This window comes from Schistocerca serialis, chromosome 2 (genome assembly GCF_023864345.2).
Source record: "Schistocerca serialis cubense isolate TAMUIC-IGC-003099 chromosome 2, iqSchSeri2.2, whole genome shotgun sequence".
Taxonomy (NCBI): Eukaryota; Metazoa; Arthropoda; class Insecta; order Orthoptera; family Acrididae; genus Schistocerca; species Schistocerca serialis.
In genome coordinates, this window is record NC_064639.1 from 948,809,466 (window position 1) to 948,821,803 (window position 12,338).

At 37.9% G+C, this 12,338-nt stretch overlaps 1 protein-coding gene across 1 annotated transcript in view; it reads right to left on the minus strand.

Annotated features, from left to right (window-relative positions):
* Positions 1 to 12,338, minus strand: part of LOC126458329 (meiosis regulator and mRNA stability factor 1) — a 212,592-nt gene that overhangs the window by 181,165 nt on the left and 19,089 nt on the right. The window contains exons 3-4 of the mRNA XM_050095288.1: positions 9,175 to 9,425; positions 8,839 to 8,982 (exon numbers count right to left, since the gene is read on the minus strand). Coding sequence (XP_049951245.1) covers positions 8,839 to 8,982; positions 9,175 to 9,425 — 395 coding nt within the window. The remainder of the gene's footprint in view (positions 1 to 8,838; positions 8,983 to 9,174; positions 9,426 to 12,338) is intronic.

Sequence of the window (12,338 nt, forward strand, 5' to 3'; positions counted from 1 at the left end):
ATAGGAGTTTCAGCTTCTATTAGCTAATTAAAACCAACCATTAGGTTAACACGTGATCTAGAATAACTGGTATCAAGTCTCAAAAACAAGCCAAGAATCTAGCTCCCTTGAAACAACGAACAAAAAAGTCACAGTGCCCGCCAGAATTCCTTGGAGAAGGATGCCAACCAGGGTTAAAATTTTCAGACACGCAAAACAGAAGAAAAGGGCATCAACCTAAAAAAAGAAATGAAAAAATTCACACAAAATGTTAAGAGAATCAAGAGAGGATTTCATAAAGATAAAATAAACTGTATAGAAAATAAATACAACAAAACCAATTCCAGGAACTATTACAAAAACTTGGAAAACAACTACGAAAGTAAGAGCCCTCATGCTAATACTGAAAGATGAAGATGAAAAATGGTACACAGTAAAAAACAAAATGCTGAAATCGTGGCAAAGGCATTTAATGAACTTTTGAAGTGCAAAGAACAAACAATTCTTGCAGATCAAAGTAAAAATCCCAATAAAGCCAAACCTTACAAATCAATCCCACCAACTTTGCAAGTAGTAAAAAAGCACACTAACAACATCAAAATTAAAAAATGTGGAGAAGATCATGTTTCTCTTGAAATTTGGAAATATTCAAAGTGACAGTCAAAACCATGTTACCCATGGTGTTAAAAAAAATTTGTATGACTGAACCGTTACCTGAATATTAGACCACAGCCACCATCCATCCACAACACTAAACACTAAAAGGGGGGATAAGAGAAATCCACACAATTACAGAGGAATCTCTCTCCTAGACTGCACATGCAATATTTAATCCAAGATTCTACAGAGAAGAATGAAGGAACGACTACAACAGGAATTTGGGGAATTCCAGGGAAGTTTCAGACCATGGAGAAGCAGTGTAAAGCAGACCATTAGTTTAAAATTAATTAATACATACTACACAAAATGGAACACACCTTTGGCAGTAACATTTACAGACTTTAAGAAGGCATATAATTGTCTCCATAGACCTTCAGTACTAAAAATTCTAAGGACTGTAGGACTTCACCTAAACTACTAATTAAACTAATAGAGTTTATTCTAACCAACAACAAATCAAATATCAAGTTTAGAGGAGAAATTCTTGGGCACTTCCTCATAAAAACAGGCTTAAGACAAAGCATCTATCACTATTATTATTCAACTGCACACTGAAATATATAATGAAAGAATGGTACAAGGGTAACCCAATGAACATGTGAACTGGAAGTGCAAAGAATAACTTTGAACTGCTGGGATTTGCTGCTGCTCTTGCCCTCCCAGCCAACAATGTTAAATAAACCAGACGAGAAGTTAATCACTAAAAGAAACAGCAAAGAAAATCGATCTTAGAATACCGTTTGAAAAATCTTGTTCTCACAATCTCTATGGGAGCAATAAGTAGGGGACAGTATATTCCTTGAGTCATCATTTAAAACTGGTTCTTGAAACTTTCTTAGTAGATTTTCTCGGGATAGTTTACAGTAAAACAACAGGAAATCAAAACTATTGAAAAATTCATATATTTAGATGAAATCATGAAATACAACCTAAATGAGAACCCAACATGGAAATTAGAATGAAAAACTGAACAAAGTAAGTTATGTTACCTAAAAAACACAATTTTAAAAATGCATTGGTAGCTGCAAAATTAAAACATTGTGAAACAGTTACACAACCAGAAATAACATATGCAACTGAAACTTCTTCAAAACAACAACTAGAGCAGAAACTGACAATAATCAAGAAAGAATAATAATTAGGACATGTAAAAATAAACAATATTAAGTAAATTAGCATTGGAGAATAGCTTCAAATGAAACAGTATACATGAAAATAGAACCAATAAAGAGCATGATCAGGAAGAAAAACACCTCATTCTTTGGAAATATAATGGGAAAGCAGAGAACATAACTAGCACAAAAATTATATAAAAAAATTGTGAATAGTAAAGCAACAGTAAATGGATTACAGAAATTAAGGAACAATAAGATAATTCCAAATTACTGTATATCACCTAAAAAACAAAACAGTCAAAACCAAAATACTGCAAGATGCACAAATCACACTACAAAGACCAATACAAAGACTACAGGAAATGAAGAAAATGAAATTATCTAGAAGAATCAAATATTAGACAGACAGGAGAGTAAAAAACCATTTATATAATTAAAAATTATAATAATCCTCTTATAAGCACTGCATTCTTTAACTGTATTAATGAATTATTATTTAACTTAATTGTATTATTGAATAACAACTCCTTTGTGTAACAGGCTCGAGTTGTCAAATACATGCCATAAAATAAATAATAATGTAATAACAGGACAATCTGGGTAAATAGAACAATGACAGGATGCTTCAGCAGTCACCACAAAGGCAGTAATAAACCAATAGGAATGTTCTCTTACTATGTTTTGTTTTTATACAGTAAACAGTCAGATTTATGTCTGCACCCATGACCATATTTCCTGCACTCCTGTATTTCTAGCACAGCAATCAGTTACCAGGAAATCAATATCATTACTACTAGCAATTTTTCTAAATAATTCATCATTATTCTCTCTTGCCTTTCTTCCATTTCTTATTCCCAGTTCTCATATCTGCAAATTAGTCATATTTTCTTTTCTCTTGCCAAAACTATCTTCCAATGGCACCTTGAAATTCAGTCAGCCAAGCTTCACCTAGGATCATGCTGCTCTTACCAATTGTTTAGAAAAGTTCCTTGTCAAAACAAACCCATACTCTCCCCCAACGTATTGCTCTGTCTTATTATCTACCCCAACAACCCTACTGCAAATTTTATGAGCTCTGGTAGCTACTTCTCTTTTCAGAAGAATACCCAACTATTCCAGGACTACCCCTCACTCACCACAATAGCATGGTCAGTTCTGCATTTTCCTGTATCACAGTATTCTCTTACTCTGATAGAAAATTCTATTTCTCACTCTCGATAATGAGTATTTTCTTCCACATCTTAAAGAACATTACACACAAAGAAACCATTTACCACCAAAATATCTCCCACGAATTTGCAACATTTTCCAAGTCATAACTTTTGTGAAAACTAGGCAACGCAACAATTAAACCTCCAAAAGCAAACAAAGAAATCCTGTTTGTACTCAAAATAATATTTATGTTTCAACCAATTTATTTTTGCATAGTAATGATCTGATGATATCTGCATAGAACACACTCGAGGATGGGCACTAGTGATGCTTTAGGGCAGAGGCATAACGTGCTTTCCACACAGTACAGCCTCAATGTAAATGTACATAACCCATAACAATAATAATAATAATAATCCGTAACAACTTTAAAGTCTTTGATACCATCAGTTTTTGTACATTTACAAAGATATTATATACCAATACACATTATACAGGGTGTTACAAAAAGGTACGGCCAAACTTTCAGGAAACATTCCTCACACACAAAGAAAGAAAATATGTTATGTGGACATGTGTCCGGAAACGCTTACTTTCCATGTTAGAGCTCATTTTATTACTTCTCTTCAAATCACATTAATCATGGAATGGAAACACACAGCAACAGAACGTACCAGCGTGACTTCAAACACTTTGTTACAGGAAATGTTCAAAATGTCCTCCGTTAGCGAGGATACATGCATCCACCCTCCGTTGCATGGAATCCCTGATGCGCTGATGCAGCCCTGGAGAATGGCGTATTGTATCACAGCCGTCCACAATACGAGCACGAAGCGTCTCTACATTTGGTACCGGCGTTGCGTAGACAAGAGCTTTCAAATGCCCCCATAAATGAAAGCCAAGAAGGTTGAGGTCAGGAGAGCGTGAGGCCATGGAATTGGTCTGCCTCTACCAATCCATTGGTCATCGAATCTGTTGTTGAGAAGCGTACGAACACTTTGACTGAAATGTGCAGGAGCTCCATCGTGCATGAACCACATGTTGTGTCGTACTTGTAAAGGCACATGTTCTAGCAGCACAGGTAGAGTATCCCGAATGAAATCATGATAACGTGCTCCATTGAGCGTAGGTGGAAGAACATGGGGCCCAATCAAGACATCACCAACAATGCCTGCCCAAACATTCAAAGAAAATCTGTGTTGATGACATGATTGCACAATTGCGTGCGGATTCCCGTCAGCCCACACCTGTTGATTGTGAAAATTTACAATTTGATCACGTTGGAGTACATACTGACGAAACTAAAATGAGCTCTAACATGGAAATTAAGCGTTTCCGGACACATGTCCACATAACATCTTTTCTTTATTTGTGTGTGAGGAATGTTTCCTGAAAGTTTGGCCATACCTTTTTGTAACACCCTGTATACTATTCTGTAAAGCTTTACCACCATTAATATACTGAGGTATACAAAACTAGAATTTTCAGTAACGGAGCTCAGAAATCTGAGTATCAACATTTTTCAATTCACAGCTGTTTAAGTTTTCATTTAAAAATATTTCCTTGGATGTATTATTTGGCAAGCTGTGATCTGTAGCTCTTATTAGTCAATACCCTATGATAATCATATCTGGTTCGTGTATTGTAATTATGAATGTCCCTATTCATTATGTTCAGTTCATCTTTCTCTTTTACAAACAAAATAGTCATAAGGACATATAATGAATAAATAGTAAATAAATTATATTTTTTGAAGTAGTCTCTCAGGACTGGCATTTACTTATATTGGCAACTATCCTAACGGCTCTCTTTTGGAGCCTGGATATCCTATCCCTGTCAACTGTAGGGGCCATTCCCCACATTTCAATCCCATACTGCAAATGCAAGAGAATTAATCCGTAACACACTTGTTTAAGGGCAGGAGGATTTATATTTAAGAGACGTTTCAGTAAGTAAAAATTGCTGCTAATCTTAACAGATGTAGCTGATATGCTCTTTCCATGTAAGATGTTTGTCAATCACAATGCCTAAAAACTTTTGTTTATCAGAAGTTTCAACTGGAGAGAGTGATTCATCAGTATGGCATTGATTATAATTCAAAAAGAACTTCATTACAACAGTCTTATCCTTATTCAACGTAAGATCATTAATTGTTAGATATTCTGTGATTAGTTCAGAGTTCTCTTTATTGCTTTGTAATGCTAGCTGATCAGCAAGGCCCAGCTACTAAATGACTATCATCAATGTAGTTCACTAGCTTTATGTTTCGCAGCTGTGTTATGTCATTAATATAGACAATACACTAAAATGGCCCCAAAATACTTCCCTAGGGAACCCACAGTCGAGAGTTTTGTATGCTGGTTTTACTGTTGGGATTTTGCTTGTATTCTTACAACACAGTTTAGTACACTGTCTTCTATCTCAGAGGTACAGACTTAAGAAGTGCTACTCTTCTTACACTGGAAGTTTCTAATTTGGATAACAGTACTGCACAATTCACAGAATCAAAGCAGGAAATTCCCAATGACTATTTCTTTTATCCAGTTGGACTATCAGTTCATGGATGAAAGCTGCTATTGCTGTTATTATGGATCTCCCTTTTCAAAACCCATGCTGCATGTTGTTTAATGAAGAAAGATTCCAGTTGGTCTAGAATTACTCTTTCAAGCAACCTACTGAGTGTTGAAGTCAATGACATTGGCCTGCAGTTATTTATATCAGTGGCTGCTCTCTTTTTACACACTGGGCATACATGAGTAATTTTTAAATGTTCCGGAACGGTCCCCTGCCCAATTAAACTGTTTATTAAGTGTGTTACTTGTTTTATTAATCCATTTTTGCATTCCTTAAGTAATTTAGAAGATATATCATCCCAGCCACTAGATGTTTTTATTTTCAGTTTTACGACTATTTTCATTACCTCGTATTCTGTTACACTCCTTGTAGTGTTGGTTCAATTTCTTGTTTACTTGCCTTACTAAAATATCTTCACATACTGTCTTTGGCTCACTCACCAACATCCCATTTTCCTCTAGTGCTATATTACTGCATCTTTGACTCCCTTTTTTTTCTTCACATTCTTAGTTTACTGCATTCCAAGCTGTTTTTCTACATTACTGGATTCACTTACTTGTTCAGCACAATAACGCACTTTTAGAGTGTTCAGGGACTCCCTGCATGTTTTTCTGGTGTTTCTGTACTTTGTTGGGAAGTACTGAATTTTCTTATCTCTGAACAGCACATACAGGTGTCCATATTTTCCTTTAATTTGTGGATTTCTAAAGAATTTTGTGATTCTTTGTTTACACTGATTTTTTTTTTAGTTTTTTTATTATTTGACATGCCCGATTAAAGCTATATGGTTATTTCTCAGAAATGTCCCCACTTCCACTTAATATCATCTGATTTGTGTATCTTCTGCCAGTCTCTGTGTGCAACGTCCTCCCTAAGTTTATTATAGTCAGTGTTTCTTGCATAAGTGAGTAAGTCATTTTGTGGAACTATTCTGGCATTTTCTGGAACTATTTTGTGGTCTGCCTTAAACTCGATGGTCTGGGAGAGAGTTTTCAATACTTCTTTTCGCTAATTCTTCCCTATGTACATTTGTTACAACATGGCCAATGCAAGACTGAGTCAAATGTTATTCTAGTTGGTAACAAATTGATGCGGATATGGTTGTAGCAATGTAACAAGTCTAAATACCTAAGACAATTTATGTTATATCTAAAGAGTCTATGTTTACATCTCCTATTGTTATAAACTGTTTCTTGTTTGTTGATAGCTTATCCAGAAGTTGTTCTAAATGGTAGAAGAATTCATCTACATCACTATTTGGTGATCTATATAGGCCTAAAATTATTAAGCTTTTTTGCCTAGCTTTACTTTTACTGCTGTTGGATCAAAAGACATCTCTACAGGATACATGTTATGGTCTAGTCTCCTTCATTTGCCATGTTGATAATGGATGAACACAAAACGCATACTGGTAATGACCACATTCAAGAGAACCACGATTTAATGTCAGTTTAATCCCACACAGAAGTGAATGTCTCCCTATATTATTGGATAGATCACCTACAGATGATTAATTTTTTCTTCCTCTACACACGTTCTTAATACAACGTAAATACTGAGAGCGTAAATGATTAGAATATACACAGTTCATTTACGATTAGTCTGTAAAATGGGTGGTTTGGACTGGAGGCCAATATCCATCTCAAACTCCTACCAGTAAAAGCTACCTTGCACAACTAATCCAGCATTAAATCCATATGATAGCAAAACTATTTAGTGTTAATCTTGCCCAGGTAAGGCATGTACAATTCCAGCAGGTATGGGATATTACAAGGTCAGTCAGAAGTTTCTTTGCATCAGTTCATATGATCTCTATGGATTTAAACCTAGACACCTTTTCACACCAACCAAGTAGCTCTAATTTGAACCATTTACAAAACTAAGCTACAACATCTACAGATGTAGGTTGGCAGATAATTTGGCTGACTTCGATACACAATATGTACAGTATCCTCACACTGGGTAACTGACCACTCCATAGTATGAAGAAACAGATCACAATGAGGGTACCAGAATTATACTGACCGATACCCTGACATTCACGCGCAGAATGAGGCAAATGCAAGAATTTCACATGCAAGCACAGCATGTTCTTGTAAGTCTGTCACTGGGTGTGGACCAATTCTAAATGTAGGGAAAGGTCACTGAAGATTATTTCTATCCATCTTATTATCACTAGTTACAGTAAGAAAATCATTGTTGAACAGTGACATACGCTCCTCAAAAAGTACACTCTCTAAGATCCTCATGTTAATGTTTTAAACCAGCAAAACATATTCCCCAGTGCAAACATCCCCAATCACCGACAAGTACCCTTTTCAATAATTTATTTCGAATAGTTAATCCAATTCTGTATTATCCAAGGTGATGCCACTGCAATTCGCCGAGGATAAAACCCAATTCTTTAAAGTCCTTCAATAGCGACAAATAATTTCACAACTGCATGGCCAGATCTCAGTACCCAACTTCATTACTGGTGTCTAATTTTGTCATCAATTATGCCAAACAGTCTGGCCTCAGCAGCCACAGACTGTGGTCGTGCTTTTTGTGTGTGTGTGTGTGTGTGTGTGTGTGTGTGTGTGTGTGTGTGTGTTTTCGACGAAGGCCTTGTTGGGCGAAAGCTCACTTTCTGACAGTCTTTTTGTTATGTTTTATCTGCAACTCAGAATCTCTGCCATATGGTGAGTAGCAAATATCCTTTTCATAATATTGTTACAGATTCAGAAGGATGTAGGTTGCAGTAGGTACTGGGAGATGAAAAAGCTTGCACAGGATAGAGTAGCATGGAGAGCTGCATCAAACCAGTCTCAGGACTGAAGACCACAACAACAACAACAATATTGTTACATTCCATCGTGGATTTCCCGCTGTTTTATATGGCTTTGGTTGGTTGTAGTAAAGTGTGGCTTTGATTTGTCCACCAAACATAAGGCTGTCATACCACAGGTTAGTTATAAACACACAAAACCTGTATGACCATTTAACATTTACACTCAGTTTTGGGTATCAGTTGTTACTGACTAGTGAATGCACTGGGTGAAAAATGGAACAGCAGTGAGCTACAACTCTCAGATTAGAGATGTACTATGTTGGTTAATAGCACTTTGGTCACAGCTGTCATGAATGAAACTAGATTAACATTCTGAGTGCGGACAAATGTTCCCACTTTCCTACGCCATACATTTTATTTCAGTTCATTTTTAACTAAAGCATATCTTTCTTTCTTTCTTTCTTTCTCTCTCTCTCTCTCTCTCTCTCTCTCTCTCTCTCTCTCTCTCTCTCTATTCCTTATTTCAGAGATACTGACAAATGACAATTCCTGAAAGCAGAGAAATTTCAGCAGATATATTTACATTACCTGGGCATCATTAAGCTCTTTAACAATTTGATTATTTTCTTTCTTGACATCACAAACAACTAGGAACTCCGCCTCTCTGTAACCTTTGAAGAACCGGTCTCTAATGACCTGCACCACTGCCACTGCTGAGCGACCTTTTGGGACCTGAAACAGGGATTCAAAGATGGCAATACTGAAGTGAAATTTATTCTTCAGGGCTAGCTAGGCCTACTGCAAAACTCCACCTTGAACAGTTGTTATGTTCAGTAGAAGCTGGCCGTATACAGCATTTAACAAGTAACACTACTTCATAACCCTTACAGTAAGTTAACAACACATTCAATAAATATAGCCCACCTGGCAATTTTCAATGTCCCAAAAGACCCCAACAGGTGGCAGAAAGCGAGGGATAGCGTGCAGTGGCACCATCTGATAAGCACGGTGCCTACACGGTAGGGGCGATGCTGGGCCTGACGAGTCATCTGAGTCCTGACTAAAGCACAACGTTGCACTGGCTGACACCGGTCGTAACCACTGAGGACCTGAGGCTGCTTCAGCTGCTCCATCACCACCTTCATCCAGGCACAAGGACTCCTGCCGAGGTTTAGCTGCCGCATATAAAAGAACAGAATAGTGTGAATTGTTTCAGCCTCCTACAAATTATAACAAAATATTGATTACAAAACATTGGAGGAAATTCTGTGAAACATTGGAAAATATCATTAAAGATTTGTTTTATACATAGGCATGAATAAAAAAAATAGAAAATGGCACAATGGACATCTGACAATGGAATAAAGTTACCAGGGAAACAGAACAACCCTCACCCACAGAGTTGTGTTGTTTGGGGGAAGAGACCAAACTGGAAGGTCATCGGTCTCATCGGATTAGGGAAGGATAGGGAAGGAAGTCAGCCGTGCCCTTTCAAAGGAATCATCCCAGCATTTGCCTGGAGTGATTCAGGGAAATTACGGAAAACCTAAATCAAGATGGCTGGACACGGGATTGAACTGTCGTCCTCCCGAATGCAAGTCCAGTGTGCTAACCACTGCACCATCTCACCCACAGAGGAGACTAGAGTGTAGCAATAGAATTGGTAATATTTAGGATGTAATATCCTCCCCCCCCCCTCTCTCTCTCTCTCTCTCTCTCTCTCTCTCTCTCTCTCTCTCTCTCTCTCTCTCTCTCTGAAGTGGAACCTCCAAGTCGTCTGGAGGTACATGTTCCACCTATTCTTCAATGTTAGAAGAAAGATGATCATGTAAAATTGAAGTAGCTTAGAAGTAGTTGGGAGCATCCCACTGTTTGAGGTTGTTTCATAATTTGTACATAAAATCCCTGAAACCAGGCGCATTCAGAATGTTCACAAGGCACAACGGCACCCTAGTAGACCTACTTGTTTAATTGTGTTGTTGTGTTGTGCTGTGACTGCTTGGAGTTGTTTTGAAGGTCTCAGAGAAGAAGAGCCACCAATAAATGCAAAAACAAAAGATAATTGAAAAACAATTTGTTCACTCATTACTAAGTTGAATGTTGGTCACTAGACTTCTGCCCAAAATTAAAGTAACAACTGAAATTTTGGAAGGTTGCACTTAATTTGCTACACAACAGTATAAACAGATGATGGTACAGTAGAAATACTCTAACGATTACAGAATGTAAACAACTGCAACATGCGTAATGCTAGACAAAAATGTTCTTAATTTTTTCCAACATGACTGCACACATTCCGACAACTGGTTAACGTGCCCAGTATGGGGTGTGACCACCTCTGGCAGCAATACAGGCCTGACAACGATAGGGTATCCTGTGAGTGATGTCATCAATTTCACATTAAGGCAATAATGCCAATTCTTCCTGCAGAACTGCTCACAACTCTTGCAGGGTGGTTGGTGGTGCTGACGTGCTGCATCCCGTATCCCTAGTCCATCCCAGACATACTCTGTGGGATTCAAATCAGGAGAGCGAGCAGGCCACACCATGCGTGCAATAGCTTCCATTTCTAAGAAAACATCAACCACCCATGCTCTATGAGGTCGAGTATTATCATTCATCAACATGAAGTCTGGGCCCACAGCATTTCACAACAACTGCACATGAGGTCCCAAGATCTCATTATGATGCCTGGCAGCACTTAAAAATTGCCAATTCACCAACACAATTTCATGAAGAGGAATATTGGAACAAATAAGCCATCAATCACAAAAATTAAGTCAAAACTGACCTGGTTTCAACGCTACTATGAGCGTCGTCTTCAGAATTAGACTAACTGTTCTAAAACATATTAGGTATATAGTACATTAATAAAATTAAAATTTGTACAGACTGGAAAAGTGTCTCATTGCAACCCTTGTTCACAGTATGAGCAACCCTTAGCGGCTTGCCATCTCACAACTGTTCATGACGTCGCCTTTCCGGCTCAGATCTTTTTTTAAATATGTGACTTGTAAGTACTGCATCTTTTCCAGTCAGTACAAACTTTAATTTTATTAATGTACTATATGCCTAATATGTTTTAGAACAGTTAGTCTAATTCTGAAGACGACGCTCATAGTAGCATCGAAACCAGGCCAATTTTGACTTAATTTTTGTGACTGAGGGCTTATTTGTTCCAATATAATTCTTACACGGTCACTGAACCTTAGCAGCTATGTTCAAAGTTTCATGAAGAGGTTTTCAAGTGGTCAATATAATCCTTGCCTACACCATTAGGGATCCTCTTTGATACCGATCTCTTCCCACATTTGGGTCCCGAAATCATGTTCCATGTTCCCTCCAGATGCGAGTACATCAAGAATCACTCTCCAGACCAAACCAGGACTCATTGGTGAAAAGGACATTGGCCCACTGTTTGAAAATCAGGTGACATGTTGGCGACTCCACTCTAGATGTTCCCTTCTGTGAAGACGTGTCAGAGGTATACATACAGCAGATCTCCGACAATAAAGGCCACTCTTCCGAAGCCTTCTGTACGCAGTTTGCCTCAATCCAACACATCCTATGTATGTTGCCATGTCAGATGCCAATTGCTGTGCAGCACTAAGGCAGTACTGTCTGCCTTTACAGCCAAATAATGGTCCTCTCCTGCTGATGTTGCACATGGTTGTCCCTGTTCTGATCTTCAATACAGCTTCAGTCTCTATAAACTGTCACCACATCCAAGAAGCAAAAGAATGATTCACATTAAGCAATAGGGCAGCACCAGATTGCAACTGTCCTGCTTCCATTCTTCCTATGGCCCTCCACCACAGAGAGCCTGGTAGGCATCTTCTCTGTGCCATACTGCACCAGCTGTGACTGTGTACACAGTGAATGTGGACGTGAGACTACCTGGAAAACACTAACCCTTTTGATAGGTGTCCTGATTTCATATCACTGACGTGGTTGTCCGTTGACTGGAATGCTATCTTTTGTGCAGAACACAATGGTACGGACACCTGTTGACAGTTTGTATGATTCGTGAATTAGACACAGGATGAGGAAACAGCAGTTTGTTGTTCTAATTTTGGACACTAGTGTAT